This window comes from Rhinopithecus bieti, unplaced genomic scaffold (assembly GCF_001698545.2).
Source record: "Rhinopithecus bieti isolate Rb0 unplaced genomic scaffold, ASM169854v2 scaffold_30965, whole genome shotgun sequence".
NCBI lineage: Eukaryota > Metazoa > Chordata > Mammalia > Primates > Cercopithecidae > Rhinopithecus > Rhinopithecus bieti.
Window position 1 is genome coordinate 456,265 of NW_016813425.1, and position 24,946 is coordinate 481,210.

General features: G+C 40.6%; 1 protein-coding gene across 8 annotated transcripts in view; it reads left to right on the top strand.

Moving 5' to 3' along the window:
• Positions 1-24,946, top strand: part of CCNY (cyclin Y) — a 322,018-nt gene that overhangs the window by 272,259 nt on the left and 24,813 nt on the right. For all 8 annotated transcript variants that reach the window (XM_017848398.1, XM_017848399.1, XM_017848394.1 and 5 more), the window contains 3 exons: positions 2,813-2,848; positions 6,807-6,864; positions 6,957-7,076. In XM_017848398.1, the coding sequence (XP_017703887.1) occupies positions 2,813-2,848; positions 6,807-6,864; positions 6,957-7,076 (214 nt within the window). The remainder of the gene's footprint in view (positions 1-2,812; positions 2,849-6,806; positions 6,865-6,956; positions 7,077-24,946) is intronic.

A 24,946-nucleotide genomic window follows, 5' to 3' on the forward strand; every position in this document is an offset into this window, starting at 1 on the left:
ACTCGGGAAGGGGAACATCACACACCGGGGCCTATCATGTTGGGGGGCGGGAGAGATTGCATTGGGAGTTATACCTGATATAAATGATGAATTGATGGGTGCTGACGAGTTGATGGGTGCAGCACACCAACATGGCACAAGTATACATATGTAACAAACCTGCACGTTATGCACATGTACCCTAGAACTTAAAGTATAATAAAAATAAATAAATAAATAAATAAACTATAGTTCAAAAATAAAATGGAATATATTCAGCAACATAAAGGAATGGGGAATTGATATACACAACAACATGGACAAATTTTGAAAGCTTTATGTTAAGTTTAAAATCCAGTTTTCAAAAGTCTTTAATAAATGAATGAATTTATATGACATTCTGGAAATAGGAAAAACCACAGCAATGGCAACAGATCAGTAATTACCAGGGTGGGGATAGGAGGAATCAGGTTGGTGATTCTAATTCCATATTCTGATTGTGGGAGTAGTTATTTAAATCTGTGTGTTAAAATTAATAAACTATATACCAAAAAGTTAATTTTAATGCATATTACATTTTAAAATTTTTAAATTAAAATTGGCTTGTTAAGCACTCAAGAAAAAATAGTAACTTTTCTTTTAAAAGTTAATGTAAGATCATGCTTTTATATACTTTTTTTATTTGATCATAATTACAACTCCATGATGTGGGTTGTATTGTTCTAATTTTATAAATGAGGAAATGAAAGCTCTGAGAGGTGAATTAGCACTAATAAAGAGGAAGGATCCAGGTTCAGAACCCAGGTTGATGTGGCTTCAGTCTAGTGATATTTCTACTGCTGTATGCTCCCTCACAGGGGAAGCAGGAACATCTTCCTTCTCAAAGACATTAATCATGTGAAACATTTCATTGAAATGTAACATTAGATTAGAAGAACAGTCATCACAGCATGACTAGTAAATGAATAAAACTTAATTCCTCCCTTTCCCAGAGGCTACATGGTCAAAACGGAAGGGCACACAGCCTTATACAAGCCAGAAATCCTGACAGCTACCGTCTGAACCTGAGTTTTTCCCATGTATAAAATAGAATCAATAGCATCTATTTTTTTCTTACAGGACTATTAACATATGTGAAAACACTTTGAAAACCTTATTACTTTTTATAAATTCTGAAGCCCTTTTACCCCAATTACAGTTTCTTCGTCAGCTTCAATGCTTTTCAAGATGTTAGAAGAAAAAGGATGTATTAGCACTTATTTGCTCATGAGTACTTTCAACACTAGGCCGAAGTCATTTAAATGAAGAGCTCTGGAAAGAGAGAGGTTTAGAATAATATAAGAGAGTGAGATTAGCTACTGTCGTGTTAAGTCACGGGGAACATCTGAGTGCTTTGGAATCCAAGGTGCATGCTCATGTCTCTAAGCCATTGTGGCTGAGTAAGCGGAAATGTTTGGGCCAAGTCAGTACCCTGAGAGGATCAGAACACTGTCTGCTGCAAACAGTTACCTATGTTCTTAGAAGCTTAAAAATAATTTTTGGCCTCCTCAATAAATTTTAATGTAAAACAAAAATAGTGGAAGTATCTAGACAGATTTTGAAAGAGGAAAGTTTAAAAAATTGTCCAGAACATGAATAACCCTGCCAACTTGATAGGAGTTTAAAGAAACCCAGGTAGAAAAAGGAAAACTTTTTTTTTTTCCAGCTGTCCAGTTGGGAGACCACTTGGTCAAAAGATTCAGGTCAGTGTCAGTGAGTGCGAGTCGAAACAGACGCTGCTGGGGAGTCCACTGGTGTAGACTTTCTGCAAAGATGTTTGGCAATATGTGTTGAGAGCCTTATCATTGTTAATGACTTGAGGTCAAGTGATTCCAATTATAGGATGTATCCTTATGGAAATAATATAGTTGTATATTGCACAAATATTGGGATGTTCATTATGGTGTTAATTATAATTGCAAAGTATTATAAACAACCTAAATGTTCAGTAGTGGGGAATAGTTAAGTTTTCGACAACCATATGAAGGAATATAATCAGCCATTTAAAATCATGTTTTTAATGATAAAAAAATGTTAACATGACAAAAGTTAAAAGCAGGATGCAAACCTGTCTCCTTACATGATTTATAGAAAGCTATATATCTTAAGCTAATAGTTGTATTTTCTAAATATGTTCTCCAAAATTTCTATAATGAATATATTTTCTTGTCAGAAAAAAAATTATTTTAGAAAAGAAGTTCAGAGAAAGGGAATGTAGTTGTTCATTAAATTCAGACCTTTTAAAATGTAAAATAAAATTTTAAGTAGTGCTGCAAATAAAAGTTACAGTACCATTTCAGCAAATGAATGAATAACTTGAGCAGATTGCCCAGAGGTTATTAAGGGAAAAATAGCAAACTTCTTGGGTGACATTCACATTTTTCTGGTAGTTATAAAGAAACCATGAATTTTCTAAACTAGTAGGTTATGAGTTGGAGATTTCTAAAGGTGTTTTCTTTATACCACCAATGTTTTACATAGTGTTTTTTTTTTTTAAATACAAGTGAGAAAAGCTGAAAATCTCTGAATAGAAAGAGCAGTTTGCTTCTAACTATCACTTGAAGTTCTTTTGTTTCTAGAAGAGATGTAATATTATTCCTGGGAATGAGTGCCAGATTGATTTACTCAGAAGAGGACATTTTCCTGATCAGTATTGTGAATGAAATGAGACCATTCAGAAAGATTGTTAGGCTTTGACTTCTGTTTAAATATTTATGTTCAGACTGTGGCCAGGTAATGTGTAAGGTCTTGAATATGCTCATGGACACTGAACCTCTGCATTTTATTTTCACAGTGTCGCTCTTGCAATATATTATCACATCAAAAACAGGTATGTGGATGGTTGTGTGCTAAAAGCATCATACATTATCTTCTATTATGTTGCTCCTATTTTTTTCATATTTTAGTTGCCTAAACCTTTGAATTACACATTCTTAACTCATATTTTCATAGAATTTCTAAAGGTAGTATAATTTACTAAAACTTCCCAGGTAAGTGCTGAACTGCTTTCGAATCAGAGGAAACCAAATGAGTGTGGTTGAAACCAGCAAAACAGACAAAGCTTCTCAACGATGTTTGGCTTCCTTTTTGTTCTTTACTTTCTGTAAAATTTATTTAAACATTCTGTCTTTTGTAAAATGTCATTTTAAAAGTTCACTGGGTGCAACTTTAACATGAAAAAACGTTTAATTTATAGTTTGAATTCACTAAAGGCAATTTTGGTGTAAATTTAGCAGGCATAAACTATTTTAATGTAGAAGCCCTCTCTGATGTAAGTGTATCTGGCAATAGTTGGTTAATTTTAAAAGTCAGTTAAAAATGGAGTGAAAAAAAATCTACCTTATACATTTTATTTCAACATAAAACATTTAAGAATGCATTCATTTGCCAATTTTTTAAAAATGCAGCTTCAAGACATTTGCTTCAAGCACAGGACATTGATTGGAGAACCAAAATTTCTTTCTTTCATAAGCCACAGCTATAATTAATTCATCCTTTCCAATTTTTTTTTTTGTCAGTAGTGAGAAAGCTTGAGGACATTCCATAACAGATGAGTATAAAATCTTTCCAGTTTTGACCACACCTAATCTACAGCAAATTTATTTTTAGTGATTTCCTTTTATCGGATCTTTTCCAAAGCATCCTCCTTAGTTTTCATGAGGACATAGCCACTCTCATGGTAGTCATATTTCATGCATAGTGTGACAGTCATGTATGTTACATGAGTCTGCTGGGTGCAGCTGGTGTGAACTAGTTTGGGAACAAGCAGAGCCACCACATGCTAAGTGCAGAGCTCAGCCGGTGGGAGCCCCACACCTTGTATCTGTTTACAAAGCGTGGTTAGTCAGTGCAAGGGAGGTTGGATGACAGCTTCTAATGAACAGTATTGGAGAAAACACGAATATCCAGAAGGAGACACCTAGAAAGGAATTCTCTGTGATCATCTATTTCCATACTGTAATTGTGATTCATGGTTCTTTATGGTGCTTGAGAATTTTGGATTTAAGAACTTACTAAACAATACAACTTCAGAACCCTAAATCTTGAATTAGAGTAATGTTATCAATGAAAGTGTAGATTTTGTTGCCTATTTCTATACTAGTTCAAACTTTTTAAATCTGTAAAGCTTAAGAAACAGTGTAATTCCATTGATGAAGCTCAGTTGTGCTTTCAAGACAATTTTGCATTAGAATCTCTATTTCTTAGTACTTAAACTTGATGGATCCTGAAGTGAATGTAGCCAGAGCTGATAATAGTAAGAGTTGGCTTTGTGAATTGCCTACTCTGACTCCTCTGGTCAGTTCTTTACATGCTTTAATAACAACTCCTTAAGGTGATGCTGGTATCTTCATTTTACAGATAAAGAAATTAGAGGCACAGAGAGATTAATTTGACTAAGATGATACAACTAGTAAATTGGGGAATTGGGAAATGAATGCAATCTAGCACTCAGACCACTAATCATATTGCTCTCCTAGATTAATGGTGATAAATTGCACCAAAAGTAAGTGAGTGGAAGTAGAGAAAGTCTAACTGAAAAATTGAGCATTGTAAACAAGCATGATTAATATACAGATTGCCACCTGCATGTCTCTAGATATGAGGAGGCATGCCCGTCTGCACGCCTGCTCCTCGCTGTCATGCTAGGCTGGCCTTTGGTGCTGGTGATAGACCTGTTAGCTTGATAAAGGTGGTGTGGTGCTGTTCAGCTGGGACACATAGGTTTTAGTGCAAATTAGGAAACAGTCTGCTTCTCAGAGGATTCTCCAGAATTCCCTTTCCTGAGTCTTCTTAGCTTGAGCTCTTAACTCTCATTTGTATTTTTAGACTCTGTTCTCATTTTAAAAATTACTTCAGGCGAATGTTTCTCTAGAGTACTGGATGCTTTCAGGGGCCCTCGTTCTTCAGCAAAATTGAATGGGTCTCAACTGCTGAGGAATGGGGTCCTGGGCCAGGCTCTGTCTCTTGTGTAGCATCTTGAATGCCTCATAGAGATTCAAGATTTGGTTTATTTGAAAACTCAGTAAATAAAATGAGGGAATCCGCTGATTCTTTGTAGCCAGGGTTGGTGTCAGAGTGTAGCCACGTGCACCCAGAAGCTGCTTTTTGCTCACAGACTCCCTGCTGGGTTGAACCTTTCTTTCGTTTGGATTGATCTGTGTCTCTGCTGCCTGTGTTCATACAGGCAAATGTAAATGAGCACAGGTGTGAATGCCTAGAGCTTTAAAAATAATTGCTGTGACCAAGCGCGGTGGCTCGTGCCTGTAATGCCAGCACTTTGGGAGGCCGAGGCAAGCCGATCACAAGATCTGGAGATGGAGACCATCCTGGCCAACGTGGTGAAACTCCGTCTCTACTAAAAGTACAAAAATTGGCTGGGCGTGGTGGCATGCACTCATAATCCCAGCTACAGGGGATATTGAGGCAGCCTCTACAAGGAGACTGAGGTAGGAGAATCGCTTGAACCTGGGAGGTGGAGATTGCAGTGAGCTGAGATTGCGCCACTGCACTCCAGCCTGGTGACAGAGCGAGATTCCGTCTCAAAAAATAATAATAATAATAATTGCTGTTGTGCAAATGTAGGAATGAAAATTGAGCTGTTTTGTTAAGCTCTTTCTCTTTTATTTTTACACAGATGTTAAATTTCTAAAGCAGATATTGTAATGTTTGCAATGATGAGTGTATGTTAGGGACAGGTCTGTAGCCTTCTGAAGTACTGAAGCAGAGACTATGGAAATTACACGCAGTTAGCCAAAAGTTGTTGTTTCCAAGTTTGGTTTTTTACAGAAAATTTTTTAGGCAAAACTTAAATTTCATGTAACAGATGAAAGCAGAGCTGTCACTGGTGAGGTACAGAGGGTCCCCACAAAGCCCAGCGGCCCATGGCACTGTGTTCACAGTGAAAGCTACCTTGTTAAGTGGTTCTGTGCACGTACCAGCCTGTTAATAGCCAACTATTCACTTACAGGTTATTGACTAAAGACTTTTTATCTGTCACCTCTTGTTTTTCAGTGTAAAATTGTGAAACTTAATGAAGTAATGACGTTACATGTTGTGAATAATAAGACTGATCTCTAGGATACATTGAGTATTCATTCTTACCCTGGCACTTCTTTCCTATCACCCACAATATGGTAATGGCTTAAGCAGATCCATTAACCTTTGCTTGGAAATAAGATGTCATATTTAAGTCATTTGCCTAGATTTGGTTCATTTGAAAACTCAGAGCATTAAAATTAAATTTTTACTTAATTTAGCTAAGTGTGGTTTATAACGTTTATTTCTTTGGGCTATTTTAATCAAAAGTGATTAAGTATTGCACCCAAGAAAAATCATTATTCATGAATAACAATTTAGCACTGACTTGTGTTTCCTGAAATAGTCGAATTGACTGGGTACAGTGGCTCACACCTGTAATCCCAGAACTTTGAGAGGCCAAAGCAGGTAGGTCTCTTGAGGTCAGGAGTTCGAGACCAGCCTGGCCAACATGGTGAAACCTTGTCTCTACTAAAAATGCAAAAAAAAAAAAGATTAGCCGGGCATGGTGGCAGGCACCTGTAATCCTAGCTACTTGGAAGGCTAAGGCAGGAGAATCGCTTGAACCCAGGAGGTGGAGGTTGCAGTGAGCTGAGGTGGCACTGCTGCACTCCAGCCTGGACCAGAGTGAGACTCCGTATCAAAAAAAAAAAAAAAAAAAAAAAAGTCGTTGAATTAAAATGTATTTTTGTTTTATTTGAATGACATTCTTGCAGAAAGTAAGTTTCATTTTCTATTGTTTTCCCTACCAGGGACCCAGATGGAAGGATGCTCTTAGATATTTTTGATGAAAACCTTCACCCTCTTTCGGTAATCTCCTCCTCCTTGTGTTTCATGAGATGATTTAATTCTTTCTTGCTCTGATCGGGAGAGCAGTCATCTGAAAATATTTTCTTCCCCAGAAATCCGAAGTGCCACCAGATTATGACAAACACAACCCAGAGCAGAAGCAGATTTACCGGTTCGTTCGGACACTGTTCAGTGCTGCTCAGCTGACGGCTGAATGTGCCATCGTCACCCTGGTAAGTGCCCTCAGGAGGGCCACACCCATCCCCAGCCGGGGTGGTTCAGGGCCCATTCCTGTCACTCAGCGGAGTGGGGTTTGAGCAGGGAATCCTCACCAGGTTACCCTGTGGACACTGTGGCATAAGCTTCAGTGTTGTCATTCTCCTGGGAGAATAGAGGATAGATATCCCAGAAGAGGGTGTGAAGATTGTTCCGTAGCCCCCACCTAAAGTCATTTGTGAAATCACATTCAAATCCAATAAATGCTGAAATTAAAAATGCAGGTAAGTAAAACAGTAGGACTAAGGGAGTGATCAAATGGCCAAGGTACTCCCTATAAACGTCTAGGTTTCCTGGTGTTGATTCCCTACAAAGATTGTAATAATATTAGTAAGATATGATGAATAAACATTCATCTTACATGAACACTTGTCTAGGAAGGAGTGTGTATATTCTTAGCTTCTGTTCTGTGACTTTTGAGTAAATATGTCTGCAGGATATTCAGAGACAGTATGGAGGTAATGTATATTTTAAGACTCAAGAAAAAATAAAAATTTATTTTTATGGCTGGGCTCCATGGCTCACATCAGTAATTTCAGCACTTTAGGAGGCCAAGGCGGGAGGATCGCTTGAGCCCAGGAGTTTGAGATCGGTCTGGACAACATAGTGAAACCCCAACTGTACAAAACTTAAAAGTCAGCTGGGCATGGTGGCACGTGCCTGTGGTCCCAGCTACTTGGGAGGCTGAGGTGAAAGGATCACTTAAGCCCAGGAGGTCAGGCTGCAGTGAGCCGTGATCATGCCACTGCACTCCAGACTGAGGGGCAGAGTGAGACCCTGTCTCAAAAGAAAAAGTATTCTTGGATTCTTAAAATGTTATACACTATTTAGGTCAAATCTCACTTGGAAAATAGATTTAACAGTGGAACCCTTTTTGTCACTGACCTTTTACATTGTGTGTAACTTAGATGAGAAATTAGGTTTACCTGTGCATGAGCTATCCTGGAGATCAGAATACCATTTCCTGTAGTTTCTGAGAAGAGACAGTTGTCTAGTAGAAGCCTTACAGGTGACCGAAGGACTCTTTGTGTCTCTGCCACATGAAGAGCTGTGTGCTCTGAGGCTAACTGAACAGAAACCCTGTTGGCTTGTTTGCTCATTCATTCATCTGTTCATCCATTTGTTCATTCTTCTCATTGAACTCGCAGCCTGAAGGATAATAGAAAAATCAAATAATCATTAGATGATTAGGAATGATTGCAGGTTCCTATGTCATAATTGAGAAATGTATGTATTGCCCAGCTTTGTTCCTCAAAGGGATTTCAACTTCTAACCAAAACACACAACAGGGCAACAGGGTTGAGATTTTTATGTAGGGAAATTGAGTGAAGGGAAAAGACGAGTAAGAAAAACAGATGAAACCATAGATAAAATTAGTACTGGACTACATGCCATGAGGAAGGGTTTATTTTGAAGTTGCTGTAGATGGAAGGGGGTGGGGATTTTTTCTACCTTTAATTCCTGAGAAAAATATGGCCTGGCTGTGAATGATAGTGCCCTCCTGGTCGGGGTTATTATTTAGCTTGAAGGATGTTCATGTCCTGTGGAGGACAGGGCCAGCATTTAAACCCCACAGCTCACCCACTGTCTGCCTTGAGAGAACATCTAACAGGCATCCCTCGCTGCCCTCTACATCACTCACCAGAGATGACACGGCTGATGAGTTCATTTCTTTGGAGTAGTGTAGGACTGGCACTTTTCTTGTGAATAATTATAACTATTGAAATCTTCATTTGTCCTATGAAATAGACTGGTGTTGGCCAGGATGCCAGTTTGCATGGGGGTCTTGTTGGTTGCAGCTGGAGAGGAGCAGCCTCGGAGGCCTTCGTGGTGGGTGCAGCCCTGCAGCCTATCCCCTGGTCACTGCTGTCTGCCAAGGCTCAGCCCAGCTGCATGCTTGTGGGCAGAGGGCATAGAGATGTGTGCCTTGAGCAAGACTCTTGTAGGATTGTTCTTCCCTCCTCGTGTTCCCTAGAGTTAGAAATAGTCATTCAGGACAGATCTGGCCTAGAGTTGACAGAGATGCATTCATTAACCTCTTATTTTCACTGGGCATCTTGGCATGCTGCTCAGGAGGCGATGGGGGAGGAAGAGCAGTTAGTCCTGGCCCTGCTTCCCACACAGAGTAGGACTGCAGCCTGCTGTGGACAGAGAGCCTGCAGACCCTTCAGACACCCAAACCTACTTCACCCAAAGCAAATATTTCACAACAATAACTTAGGATCACTAAGTGTATTTTTTAGCCTTGTAGAATATGCTGAAAGCTCTCCTATGGATACTGCCACATGAGGAAATTCGAAAGGGAGCGAGGTCATTGATTTGCACCTTGCTGAGTTATGTAGAGGCCTTTGTGGTGTTCCCGCAGCAGCTGGGGGAAGCCAGACCTGCGGTGAGGTGGGCAGAAAGGTCTTGGCATCCAGCTGCCCCTCCACGAGCCCCTGCCCTTCTTCAGGAGTCACCCAAGCTGGCTGATACTGAGAACCATGCATAGCACCCACTTTAGTCCCAGGTGGTACCTTGACAACACGAAAAGCTCACCGCCTGTTTGAACTGGGATCTTCTGTTGGAAGGATGAGAAAGCCAGAGGCCAAGGCAGAAGGAGATATTGGAAGGGCCAGGCAGGTCCCACATATCCCTTGTCCTGTAGGTCTGGAAGGACATCAGTCTGTAGAATGAGGCCCACTGCAGGTTTCTCTTCCTTCTGGCTGCTTCTCTCACCTTTGCGCGCTGCTGTGACTCTGGGGTCTTAATGTGCAGGTCGGCTTTCTTGCTTCCGATGGGATGTGACAGGACAGTATGAATAGCTTTTCCCACCCTAGCTTCATCGCCTCTCCATTTAAGGCCACACACCCTCTAACTCAGTCTCCTCTTTCAATTTTGGAGGCCCCAGTTCCTTTGGGGTCAGATGTTCATGTGTAGAAAAATCAGTCATGACCCAGAGCTGAAGGAGCTTGGTCCTGCTCTTTTTTCTCACTTTGCACTCTCCTGTATTCAGAACCTATAGTGGTTCCCATCTTCCTCAGAGGAAAACACAAAGCCCTTACGTGACTGACGGGGCTCAGCAAGATTAAGCCTCCCTTTCCTCTCTGTCCCGCTGCCTCCACTCTCCTCAGTGTCATGCTGCAGCCACTTTGTTCCCTGAAAGTACCAGACACACACCTGCCTCGGGACTTCTGCACCCAGCCCCCTTGGCACCCAGCCCCCTCTGACCCAGGCGTGCTTGAGATGCGTCCTGCCCTCCTCCTCCTCATCTTTGCTCAAAGGGTACATCAGGGAGCTGTTGCCTGGCTACCATATCTGAAGTTGCAGCCTCCCTCCTGCACCGCACTCCCTGCTCATCACTTCCTGCTTTTTCTCCACGTGCTTATCACCTGTCAGCATGCTTTAGGTTGAAGTCATTAATTTTATTGTTTTGTCAGTAAGCCCCATGAGTAAGAAATGTTTTGTCTTTTTGTCCATTTGGTTCACTACAATATGACCAACATCTGGAACGCAGCCCAGCTTATAATAAATGCTCAGTAAGTATTTGTTGAACATGTAGTGAGCACAGGAATAACTGCCTACTGGCTGAAGTACATGGTAGTGATGTGCCTGAAACATAAGTAGCATTTAATACCTATTCATTATCGTCCCCTGCCCCAGTAGCTTTAGAACATTTGACACATATTCTGTCATTTCATTGCTTAAGCTTTTTTTTTTTTTTTTTTTTTTTTTTTGAGATGGAGTCTCACTTTGTTGCTCAGGCTGGAGTACAGTAGCACAATCTCAGCTCACTGCACCCTCCACCTCCTGGGTTCAAACGATTCTCCTGCCTCAGCCTTCTGAGTAGCTGGGATTGCAGGCTTGCGCCACCATGCCCTGCTAAGTTTTTTAGATTTTTAGTAGAGATGGGGGTTTCACCATGTTGGCCAGGCTGGTCACTCCTGACCTCAAGTGATCTGCCCATCTCAGCCTCCCAAAATTTTGGGATTACAGGCATGTGCCACCACACCCGGCCCTGCTTAAGCTTTCTGAAGGGACAGAGGCAAACTTTTCAGTTTCAGGGACATCACTCAGCTGAACCTTGATTGAGCATTCCATGTGAGGTTAGTTCTGTCTGCAGAACCACAGCAATAGAAGAGGGAGAAAGAGGAAGTTGGTGATTGATGGGAGGATTCAGGCATAAGGGAAGGGGGACCAAGAAGAGATGGAGGTGGCAAAGTGACAGCTGACCAGACAAGAGGGGGTGCGGTCCCTTTCTTTATTCCCTAATTTTTAATAGCTTTATTGATACATATTTTATATACCATTACAATTCAGCCATTTAAAGTGAGCATTTCAGTGGGTTTTAATACGTTGTACAACCATCACTCCAACCTAGTTTCAGAATATTCCCTTCACCCCATAGAGAAACCCCTTACCCTTTGGCATTCACTCCGCATTCTTAGTCTCCACCCAGGCCCAGGAAACCACTAATCAAATTTCTGTGTCATTTGCCTATTCTGAACATTTCATATAAATAGTATCTCATATGATAGTTCATGACTGGCTTCTTTTACTTAGCATATATTTTCGGGATTCATCCATGTTGTAGCATGTATAGTATGTCCTTTATTGCAAATAATATTCCATTGAATGGAGATACATATATATATGAGACTATATATGACTATGAGACATATATATGACATATATGACTGAGACATATATATGACTATGACTATGAGACATATATATGACTATATATATATATATGCCACAGCCCCAATCCCTGTTGGAGTGAACAAAGGAGGACGAACGCAAGAATAAGACAAAGACAAAAGAATGTATTTGGAAGACGGGGTCAGGGGCCTCCTTGCTTTTAGTGAACAAGGACCCTGAGCTTCTTTAGCCCTTTATTGAGTATAGTATTTGTAGTATAATATTTATAGTATTTATTGAGTAAAGGAGATAGGGAGAAGGGGGTGTTTGTCAGTCAGCTGCTTGACTTAGTGCAGGCCTGCACAGCTGCATTCTCTGAACAGTAGTCTCCAGATGTTCCAGTAGATAACCTCAGGGAGCACGGTGCCAGGGAGTTATTGCCATCAGCAAACCTTCTGGTGGCAGGCACAGTTGTGAGTTTGCCCACATCCTGCATTCATGGTGAACATTTTGCTATTTGATCATATAACCTCCAGTGGAATGCTGAGTTGGTCACAACCCACAGGCTTTCGGCACTCTCTGTATATGTATATGTATATGTATATGTATATGTATATGTATGAGAGAGAGTGAGTGTTGGCCCTCCTTGTATAAGGGTTTTGCACCTGAAGGTTCAACCAACTGCAAATTGAAAATGTGGTTAGGCCTGTGATGGTTGTATCTGTGCTGAACATGTACAGACTTTTTCTTCTTGTCATTATTCCCTAAACAAAACAGTGTAACAACGATTTACCTAGCATTTACATTGTATTAGGCATTATAAGTCATGTAGAGATATGCAAGATGATATATGCACAGGTTATACGAAAATGACTATGCCATTTTATTTCAGGGACTTGAGCATCCTCAGATTTCAGTATCTGCAGGGGGCCCTGGAACCAACCTTCCACAGATGCTGAGGGTGGCTGTACTTTATTTTGTTTACTCATTCATCAGTTGGTGGACATTTAACTTGTTTCTACTTTGTGGCTATTATGAATACTGCTGCTGTGAACCTAAGTTTGTGGTAAGATTTGTATAAGTTTGTGATGTAGTTTGGCTGTGTTGCCACCCAAATGTCATCTTGAATTGTATGTCCCATAACTCCCATTATTGTGGGAAGGACCTGGTGGGAGATAACTGAAACATGGCAGCAGTTTCCCCCATACTGTTCTCGTGGTAACGAATAAGTCTTACGAGATCTGTTGGGTTTATCAGGGGTTTCTGTTTTTGCCTCCTCCTTATTTTCTCTTGCTGGCACCATGTGAGAAGTGCCTTTCACCCTCCGCCATGATTCTGAGGCCTCCCCAGCCATGTGGAATTGTAAGTCCAATTAAACCTCTTTTTTTCCCAGTCTCGGGTATGTCTTTATCATCAGTGTGAAAACGGACTGATACAGTAAATTGGTACGGGTAGAGTGGGGTGCTGCTGAAGATACCCAAAAATATGTAAGTGACTTTAGAACTTGGTAACAGGCAGAGATTGGAACAGTTTGAAAGGCTCAGAAGAACACAGGAAAATGTGGGAAAATTTGGAACTTCCTAGAGACTTGTTGAATGGCTTTGCCCAAAGTAGTGATAGTGATATGGAAAATAAGGTTCAGGCTAAGGTGGCCTCAGATAGAGATGAGGAACTGGGGAACTGGAGCAAAGGTGACTCTTGTTGTTTTATCAAAGAAACTGGTGGCATTTTGCCCCTGCAATAGAGATTTGTGGAACTTTGAACTTGAGAGAGATGATTTAGGGTATCTGGTGGAAGAAATTTCTAAGCAGCAAAGCATTCAAGAGGTGACCTGGGTGCTGTTAAAGGCATTCAGTTTTATAAGGGAAGCAGAGCATAAAAGTTCACAAAATTTGCAGCCTGACGGTCTGATAGAGAAGAAACACCCATTATCTGAGGAGAAATTCATGCAGACTGCAGAAATTTGCAGGAGAGAATGTTAATCCCCAAGACAATGGGGAAAATGTCTCCAGGGCATGTTAGAGGTCTTCAGGGCAACCCCTGCCATCTCAGGACTGGAGGTCTTGGAGAAAATGGTTTCGTAGACTAGGCCCAGGGTTCCTGTGCTGTGTGCAGTCTAGGCACTTGCTGCCCTGTGTCCCAGCCACTCCAGTTATAACTAAAAGGGGCCAAGGCACAGCTCAGGCTGTTGCTTCAGAGGGTGGAAGCCCAAGCCTTGGCAGCTTCTGTGTGGCATTGAGCCTGTGGGTGTCCAGAAGTCAAGAATTGAGGTTTGCCTAGATTTCAGATGTATGGAAATGCCTGGATGCCCAGGCAAAAGTTTGCTTCAGGGGCGGGGCCTTCGTGGAGAACCTCTGCTAGGACTATGTGGAAGGGAAATGTCGGGTCAGAGCCCTCACACAGAGTCCCTGCTGGGGCACTGCCTAGTGGAGCTGTGAGAAGAGCTACCCCAGAATGGTAGATCCACCAGCAGCTTGTACCATGCACCTGGAAAAATTGCAGACACTCAACACCAGCCTGTGAAAGCAGCCAGGACGGGAGCTATTCCTTGTAAAACCACAGGGGTGGAGCTGCCCAAGACCATGGGAACCCACCTTTTGGATCAGCATGACCTGGAGTCAAAGGAGATCATTTTAGAGCTTTAAAATTTGACTGCCCTGGTGGATTTCAGGCTTGCTTGGGCCCTGTAACTTCTTTGTTTTGGCCAATTTCTCCCCTTTGGAATGGCTGTATTTACCCATTACCTGTACCCCCATTGTATCTAGGAAGTAACTAGCTTGCTTTTGATTTTTCAGGCTCATAGGTGGAAGGGACTTGCCTTGTCTCAGATGAGACTTTGGGCTGTGGATTTTTGAGTTAATGCTGAAATGAGGGACTGTTAGGAAGGCATGATTGGTTTTGAAATGTGAGGACGTGAGATTTGGGAGGGGCCAGGGGTGGAATGATATGGTTTGGCTGTGTCCCCACCAAAATCTCGTCTTGAATTGTGTCTCCCATAATTCCCATTGTTGTGGGAGAGACCTGGTGGGAGATAATTGAATCATGGCACCAGTTTCCCCCATACTGTTCTCATGGTAGTGAATAAGCCTTATGAGATCTGATGGTTTGATAAGGGGAAGCACCTTTCGCCTGGCTGTCATTCTCTCTTTGCCTGCTGCCATCCGTGTAAGACGTGACTTGCTCCTCCTTGACTTCTGCCGTGATTGTGAGACTTCCCCAGCCATGTGGAACCATAAGTTCAATTAAACCTTCTTTCTTCTGTAGATTGCCCAGTCTCAGGTATGTCTTTATCAGCAGCATGAAAATGAACTGATACAGTTTATATGTGGGCATATGTCTTCATTTCTCTTGGTATATCTCTAGAAGTAGAATTGCTGGGTCGTATGGTAACTGTTTTGAGGAACAGCAGATTGACTGTTTTTCAAAGTGACTGCACAATTTCAGATTTCCTTTGGCAACATAATGAGATTTTCAGTTTCTCCACGTCACATCCTTATGAATGCTTGTTAGTGTCTGTCTTTTTCATGTTAGCCATTCTAGTGGGTTTGAAGGGTTAGCTCATTGTTTTTATTTGCATTTCCCTGAGGATTAATGACGGTTGAGCATCTTTGCATGTGTTTATTGACCACTTGTATGTTTTCTTTGGAGAGGTATCTATTTACATTCTTTGCCCATTTAAAAAATGGGTTTGTCTTTTGGTTGTTGAGTTGCAGGAGTTCTTTATATGTTTTGGATACAAGTCCTTTGTCAGGTATATGATTCACACACATTTTCTCGTCTGTTTTGTCCTTTCTTTTTTGTGATGGTATATTTTGGAACTTAGGTTTTTATTTTCACGAAGCCCAATGTATTTCTTTTGTCACTTGTGCTTATCTAAGAATCATTGCATAACCCATGATCATGATGATTTACCCCTATATCTTCCTTTAGGAGTTTTATAAATTTAGCTCTTATATTTAGGTCCATCATTCATTTTGAGCTAGTTTTTGTGAGTTAGGGGTCCACATTCATTCTTGTGCATTTGGATATCCAGTTGTCCCAGTGCCTTTATCCTTTCCCCATTGAACTGTCTTGTCACCCTTGTCACAAATCACTTGACCATAAACATGAAAGTTTATTTCTGGGTTTTCAGTTTTATTCCATTGATCTTTATGTATATCCTTATATCAGTACTACACTGTCTTGATTACCATAGATTTGAAGTTGAAATCAGAAAGTATGAGTTTCCAACTGTGTTTTTCTCTCTCAATGTTGTTTTGGCCATGCCATCTGTGATCCTTGCATTTCCCAATGAACATTAGAATTAGCTTGTCAATTTCTGTTAGCACCCACCACCCCAGAATTTTGGGATTTTAGTAGGAATTGCATTGATACATTGTAGATCAGTTTGGGAAGTATTGTGGTCTTAGTATTAAGCATTCAAATATCTTCTAACATGGAATATCTTTCTATTTATTTAGATTTTCTTTCATTTTGTCAACATTTTTCTATAGTTTTCAGTATACAAATCTTATATTTCTTTTGTTAAATTTATTTCTAGGGACTGGGCGCGGTGGCTCACACCTGTAATCCCAGCAGTTTGGGAGGCCAAGGAGGGCGGGTCACGAGGTCAAGAGATCGAGATCATCCTGGCCAACATGGTGAAACCCCATCTCTACTAAACACACAAAAATTAGCTGGGTGTGGTGACATGGGCCTGTAGTCCCGGCTACTCAGGAGGCTGAGGCAGGAGAGTCGCTTGAACACAGGAGGCGGAGGTTGCAGTGGCAGAGATTTCAGTGAGCTGAGATTGTGCCATTGCACTCCAGCCTGGTGACAGAGTGAGACTCCATCTCAAAAAAAGAAAAAAAAAAAAAATTCATAGGTATTTAATTATTTTCATGCTGTTATTAACTCAATTGTTTTCTTAATTTCATTTTTGGTGGTTTATTGCTAGACTATAGAAATATAATTTATTTTTGTAGATCTTGTACGCTGCCACGTTGCTGAATTCATTTATTCTAATAATTTTTTTAGTAGATTCTTTAGAATGTTACATGGGAAGATCACCTGCAAATAGAGATCGTTTTACTTCTTCCTGTTCGTTATGGAATGCCTTTTATTTCGTTTTCTTGCCTAGTTGCCACAGTTAGTACCTCTAGTACAGTGTTGAATAGAAGTATCATGAGTGCACATCCTTGTCTTGTCATTGATAATAGGTGTGAAGCTTTCCATTCTTCTCCATTAAATGTGCTGTGTGCTGTGAGTTTTTTGTAGATGTCCTTTATCAGATTGAGGAAGTTTTCTTGTATTCCTAATTTGTGTAGTGTTTTATTTTGAAAGGGTATTAGATTCTGTTAAATGCTTTTTCTGCATCTATCGTGATTGATTGTGTAGTTTTTATCTTTTGTTCTATTAATATGTTAACCCTGCATTCCTGGGATAATTCCCAGTTAGTCACAGTGTATAATTCTTTTTATATGTTGCTGAACTCAGTTTGCTAGTCTTTTGTTGATAATTACATCCAAATTTGTAAGGAATTTGGTCTATGGTTTTCTTGTGATATCTTTGGTTTTGGTATCAGGGTAATACTAGCCTCATAGAACAAAATGAGAAATATTCCTTTTTTTTTTTTTTTTTTTTTTTTTTTTTTGAAGAGTTTGTCAAGGGTTGGTATTCTTATTTGAATGTTTGGTAGAATTTACCACTGAAGCCATGTTGGTCAGGGTTTTTCTCTTTTGGAAGTTTCTACGTTACTAATCAGTCTCCTTGCTTATTTCTTATAGGTTATCTTTCAGGTTATCTCTTCTTGAGTCAATTGCAGTAGTTTGTTTTTCTAGGAATTTGTCCATTTCATCAGCATTACCCAATTTGTTGTCATGCAGTTGTTCCACAGTATTCTTTTGTAATTCTTTTTATTTCTGTAAAGTCTATAATGCCCTCTGTTTTGCTTCTGATTTTACTGATTTGAGCCATTTCTCTTTTTCTTGGTTGGTCTACCTTCAGCTTTTTCAATTTTGTTGTTTTTTCCAAGGAATCAACTTTCAGTTTTATTGATTTTCTCTCTTGTTTTAATATTTCTATTTCATTTCTTTCCACTTCAATCTCGATTACTTCCTTCTACTTTAGTTTCAGTTTGCTCTTCTTCTAGTTGCTTAATATGGAAAGTTAGGTTATTGATTTGAGTTTTTTTCTTTAATACAGGCATCTATAGTTATGAATTTCTAAGCTTTAGTTGCATTGCAAAAGGTTTGCTGGGTTATAATTTAATTTCCATAGATGTATTTTTTTAAATAAACTTTTGTTTTAGATTAGTTTTAGATTTACATAAAAATTGTGAAGAAAACAGAGTTCCTGTAAACCCCACATCGTTTGTTTTTAACATCTATAATATTATAAAATTGTATGTTATAATGTACATAATTTAGTATCTTAGTGTGATCTGTTTGTTACACTTAATGAACTGATACTGATATATTATTATTCTAACTATTATTTTTGAGATGGATCTCATTCTGTTGCCCTGGCTAGAGTGCATTGGCACCATTCATGGCTCTCTGCAGCCTCAAACTCCTGTGCTCAAGTGATCCTGTCCCTGCAGCCTCCTGAGTAGCTGGACCTACAGCCGTGCACCTTCATACTCGCTTAACTTTTAAAAATATTTTGTAGAGACTGGGCCTTGCTGCGTTGCCCAGTCTGGCTTTGAACTTCTGTCTTCAAGTGACTCTTCCTCTTCGGCCTCCCTGAGTGCTAGGATTGCAGGTGTGAGCCACCATACCTGCCCATATATTATTATTATTAACCGAAGTTCATTTTTACTCCAGTTTACTTAATTTTTACCCAGCATCCCTTTTCTTCTTTAGGATCCCATCCGGGACACCATATTGTATCTAGTTGTCGTGTCTCCCTAGTCTCCTCTTGGCTGTGATAGTTTCTCAGGCTTTCCTTGTTTTTGATGATCTTGACAGTTTTGAGGAGTGCTGGCTAGTTTTTTTTTTGTAGAATGTCCCTAACTTGGGATTTGTGTGATGTTTTTCTCATGATTCGACTGGGATTATATGTTTTTTTGGAGGAAGATAACAAAGGTAAAGCATCATTTTTATCACATCACGTCAAAGGTACATAAGGTCAACATGACTTATGACTATTGATGATAACCTTGATCCCTGGCTGAGGTTGTGTTTGTCAGGTTTCTGTGCTTTGTAGCCACTCTTTTTCTCCACTTTCTGTACTGTGTATCCTTGGAATGAGGTCACTGTCTACAACCCACACTTAAGCAGGCGGTTGTGCTCCACCTCCCTAGGTGATGCATTCTAAGAAGAGTGCTTGTTATATCAATATCAGCCTGTCAGGATGACTGGTCATGCCAAGTGGGGTTGGGTCTCAGCCTGAGGAGTCCTTGGCAGGGCCCAGCCATTGCTGCATGGCTGTCCGACGCCTGCCATTCAACCCCCTGACTGCAGCCTCTAAATCCCTTCTCAGAATCTGGTGCTCTGATGGTGAAGTGACTGTGGAATCAATTGAGTCTGACCCTGAAAGACTTCTTTTATGGGTCACTTTTAATAGATTCTGAGGAATTCAAAAGCTGTTATTCAGGTGGCATCTATTCAGTGATGAGTCCAGACATCTTATTCAGTTGTTCCTCCAATTGCTAGCAAATAATAAGTGGTGGTCAAGTCACTAGTTACCTAAACTTAGTGACAGGGAGTCTAAGAGTTGCCATGCTTATGCAAATTCAGTAAAGTTAAAGGCAAGTGCAATGCAAATTATGTTCATCTTAGTGCACACTTAGTGCCCAAGATTTCATAAACAGATACCTCAACTTGCTAGATGTATTCTTTTCCATCTGTTTCATTTTTTAAAAATTTCAGTAAAGAATGCTGTTCATAATCTGGTATATTTGTTTAAAAACTCACTAATCGGGTGCAGCCTGGCATTTGTAAAATACTGTGTGTGTTGGGAGTCCCCAAGACCACCCCAGGTTTGATCATTTACTAGCAGGACTCACAGGACCCAGCATGTAGTTCTACAGCTATGACTTATTATAATGTCCGGGTATAATGCAAAATCAGCAAAAAGGGGAGGGCCTGTGGGGCAAAGTCTGGAGGAAAAATAGTCCTCTCCCAATGGAGTGATACAGGTCACACTTGATCCCCCAGCAGTGAGTTGTAACAATACGGTCATGTGCCACATAATGGTGTTTCAGTCAACGATGGACCACATATATGACATTTGTCCAGAAGATTATAGTGGAGCTCAGAAATTCCTATCGCTTAGTGACATCATAACATGCTAGTGCATCCTAGGCGTCAGGTGTTTGTGGCGATGCTGATGTAAGCAAACCTGTGCTGTCAGACATTTAAAAGTCTAGCATGTGCACGGTACATGTGATACTTGATAATAAGCGACTCTGTTAACTGTTTTATGTGTTTACTATACTATACTTTTTATTGTTACTTTAGAGTGTACCCCTTCTACTTATTTAAAAAAAAAGAAGTTAACAGTGAAACAGCCTCAGGCAGGTCCTCAGGAGGTGTTCTGGACCACTGCTTTGTGTGTATTACTGCCTCTGAAGACCTGGGAGTGGGGCAAGATGTGGAGGCAGAAAACAGCAATATTGATAATCCTCACTCTGTGTAGGTCTAGGCAGATGTGTGTTGATGTCTTAGTTTTTAACAAAAAAGTTTAGAAAGTGAAGAAAAAAAAAACTTAAATATGAAATAGCTTGTAGAATAAGGATATAAAGAGAGAAAATATTTTTGTACAACTGTATAGTGTTTTCAGCTAAGCATTATTACAAAAGAGTCCAAAGTTTAAAATTTTTTTAAAGTTTATAAAGTTACAGTAAGCTAGGGTTAATTTATTATTACAGAAAATCTTTTTCATAAATTTAATAGAGCCTAAATGTACAGCATTTATCAAATCCACAGTAGTGTACAGTAATGCCCTAGGATTCACATTCACTCACTCATCCAGAGCAACTTCCAGTCCTGCAAGCTCCATTTACCGTAAGTGCCCTGTACAGGTGGACCATTTTTATCTTCAATACCATATTTTTACAGTACTTTTTCTTTGTTTAGATATATTTAGATACACAAATACTCACCCTTGTGTTCCAGTTACCTACAGTATTCAGTACAGTCACATGCTGTACAGGTTTGCAGCCTTGGAGCAATAGGTCATACCACACAGCCTTGGTTTGTAGTAGGCCATAGCACCTGCTTTTGTGTAAGTGCAGTCTATGGTATTCCCACAAGGATTGAATTGCCTAATGAAGCATTTTTCAGAACGTACCCATTGTTAAATGACGTATGACTATACTTCGAAGATGTTGTCCACCAGCAAAGCCCATTAGAGACTCAGCGCCTGAGGTTTGTGTTGGTCACGCAGACATCCTCTGTTAAGCACATACCAAAATTCCAGAGTCCCAGAGGGAAAGCAGGCTCAGCATAAACCACCTTGTTTGTACACCTGTGTGCATAGCGAGCTGCTCTTACCTGTCCTGGGAATGCTGGGAGCCCTCCTGAAATGGACGCTCTCAAATGCCAGCTGAGGTCAGCCCGAGAAGCAGCCTGTTCTGAGCATGGCAGTCTCAGGCTTGCTATGTTCACTGTTTGCTGCACTCCGTGCTGTTTTGTTCTTTCTCTTCTGTTTATACATTTTAGGTGGATGATCAGGATCATTTCCTGGGCTGCAAATGCCTCCTTTTAGAGGAAAGAGAGGGCTGTTACTGATGGCAAATGCTAAGTAAGCATGTGTTCATGTGTGTGCATGCATGTACACTCAGTAACATTTGAAAATCACAGCATGACTAATCCTTGCCATGTAGAAATGAGGGGCTGGAGCCTTCCAGTGTTCAAAGAGAAGCTAGAAAACCGGACTTATTTTTGAACATTCCCTGTTGTTAGCTGAGATTTTAAAAAGAATCTCGAAGCCAAACGAAACCTGTCTGTGAGCTACTCCCAGACTGTGGATGGCCAGCTTCGCTTCAGGTGGCAGGGAGCCATCAAGATCTTTAGACAGATATTCTGTTAATTCCCTGGGGCTGCCAGAACAATGTACTGCACACTGGGTGGCTTCAGCCCCAGAACTTCATTGTCTCCCAGTCCTGGAGGCCAGAAGTCCAAAATCAAGGCACTGGCCAGGTTAGTTCCGAGGGCTGTGAGGGAAGGTTCTGCTCCAGGCGTCTCTCTGTGGTGTGTGGGTGCCCAGCCTCATGCTCATGCTGCGTTCTCCTGTGTGTATGTCTGTCTCCAAGTTTCCCCTTTATGTAAGGGCCCCAGTCATATTGTATTAGGTCCCACCCTAATGACCTCATTTTAACTCCACTAACTCGGTAAAGGCCTTGTCTCCAAATAAGGCCCTATTCTGAGCCACTGGGGGTTAGGACTTCAACATATTGGAAGAGGGGACACAGTGTAACCCATATCCACAGGATACCAACAGAATCATGTGAGATTTTCATTAAGATCTCTCCAGGAATACCAGCAAGGAGGTTATTGCTGTAGGTTAGGGTAAAGATTATACTTTATGTTAATTTATTAATCTATATTCATAATATAAGTGTATATTATTCCAGGCTATTGGAAAATCTTCCAGCATCAGGTACAAAAAGAATCCAAATGTGAAACTGGCAGAAATTTTATAAACAGAAAATAATAATTACTCCTTTAAAATAATTTTTTTGGCCACAAAAGTGGTAATTTATGGAGCATTGCTGAATACAGGGAGTTTAGGAAGCTACCCCCATTCCCCCAAAATAGTATGTTTATGAGACAGCACTCTGGAATTAGGGTATAATTGAGAATGGAATGAAGCTACCAATTCACTTCACAGAGTCTTGACCCGTATGATTTCGACCTCAGCTGTATCGTAACATGCTCTAATCATCCAAACCAAACAGCTGAAAGACGGCAGGATTAAAGTCCAGAAGGAAATTATATCTGGTACAGATTCAGAGAATTAACTGGCCTAGTATTATTCTTTAAAATCAGATTGGAATAGTTTCAGCATCATTGGGATCTCATTTGCATATATCCTCGATTCCGTGAGTTTTGTTTGATCCCCTCCAAATGCCTCTGAACGGCTTTGTGATGTGCAGTCAGCTGATGCCTCTTTACAGCCCCATAGTTGCTCATTAACCTGTAGTTTCGAGAGAGACTTCTCAGAATAGTCATTCTCATGAATTAAGTGTGAAAACTTATTTAAGAGTGACCTCTTAGCAATGGTCGTGGGATATTGTTTAGGAAAATCAACTGTGTATTATTTTACTTGGCAGAGAGTTAAAATATCCAAGTGGGAGTTTACTAAAGAAGTTGCAGCTGACTGTTGACTATAGTTGTATTGGCAAGTTTTGCTAAATTAAGTATTTTTAAGTTAAGCTTACCGTGAATGCCTTATCTCCCAGTATAGCAACTGCTTTCCCTCTGTTACAGGATGTATCGTGTTGTCTGATTCCTTCAGTTAGCCGTAATGGAATATCACACCTGGTTCATGACTGGTTTTTTCCCAAACATTAAGTGTTCTCTTAAATATTACCTAATACAGTTATTAATATTCATCTACTAAGGTAAGTTACAAAGTCAGAAGAAAATGTAGTCAGCTTTTTGTACTGAGCCAGTGAGCATCGACCTCTGTGGAGAGCTTGGGAGGTTTGAGCGCCTCACGTCTGTGAAGAAATGGAGTCTCTGGTATCCGGGTGAAGATTGCGTCACAGTCTTCTTTTTCTGCTGCTTTAACGATCTGGAGGTTTACTTAGGTCCAGCCCCCATTTTCTGCTGTCAGCACAGTGGTATTGCACATTTTCTGGTTGTCCCTTTGTTGGAGAGTGAGAGGAGTTTGTCACCAGCCTTTGTAAAATACACACCCTGGGACCCTGAGGTCAGTGCCAGCTGGAATTCCACTGAGCGTCACCTAGATCTTTACCTGAAGAGTTATGATGTTCACACAGAGGAAAATTACGATCTAAAGCATTAGCTTATTCTTTCTGTTTAAACTTAATATAATAAATGAAAATCCCCCAAAATTGATAAGGTTATTGAGCTTTCTTGAGTGACTTACTTTTTTCCACCATTGTTGAGTGAAGGACACTTGGAAACTCCCACAACGGCCTTTCCAGTGCAGTTACAATGCCGTGCTTTATGACTTCCTGGACCTTATTTGAAAGTCTCTCTGGCTTCCTGTGTGCCCATAGCTGCCGCCTCTGAACTTTGTTGTTCACCACTGCACCTGTCTCACAAGCCAAGGACTCTGTTTCCCTTAATTCACTACGCGTTTGTCAATGCAGTTCTCTTTCCTGAATGCCATTATTTGTGGTCGTTTTACTAGCAAATCACTCTCGTATGTAGTCCTGCCGACTTCCCTTGGGCTGGAAATCTGTCCTTTCATAGCTCTTTCAGTAGCCTGCTGGAGCCCTGTGTGGATGCAGGCCCCTCATCATCCCTGCAGGGGACCATGTGTCCATGAAGCATTCAGGGAGCATGCACTGCCGGCCCCTGTGCTAGATGCCGCGCATACTGGGGATGAGATGAGGGTTTATCCAGGCTTCCTATCCAGGGAAGAGGCCCTTACCCTACCCTGAGATAAATGCAGCACTCGGAGCAAGGGGAGGGTCACCCAACTAATTTGGGAAGGTCAAGGTGGACTTTCCCTATAATGGTTTTCCATTTTATTATTAGTATACTTAGAACCTCTTACTACAGCTTATTGGCTATTTGCCTTTGGGATTTCAAATGTGTTACTCCACTTGACCCATGAACAACTCCAGGGTTTGAGGCATGGAACCCTGCACAGTTGAAAATCCACATAGAACTTTTGACCCCCCCAAAACTTAATAGCCTACTGTTGACTGAAAGCCTTACCTATAACATAAATATTTGATTATTTATTTTGCATGTTATATGTATGCTGTACTGTATTCTTACAATGAAGTAAGCCAGAGAAAAGACAATGTTAAGAAAATAAGGACAAATATATATATATGTGTGTGTGTGTGTGTGTGTGTGTGTGTGTGTGTATATATATATATATATTTTTTTTTTTTTTTTTTTTTTGAGATGGAGTCTCTCTCTGTCACCCAGGCTGGAGTGCAGTTTCACAATCTTGGCTCACTACAGCCTTCACCTCCTGGATTCAAGCAGTTCTCCTGCCTCATCCTCCCAAGTAGCTGGGACCACAGGCATGTGTACCATGCCCAGCTTATTTTGTATTTTTAGTAGAGATGGGGTTT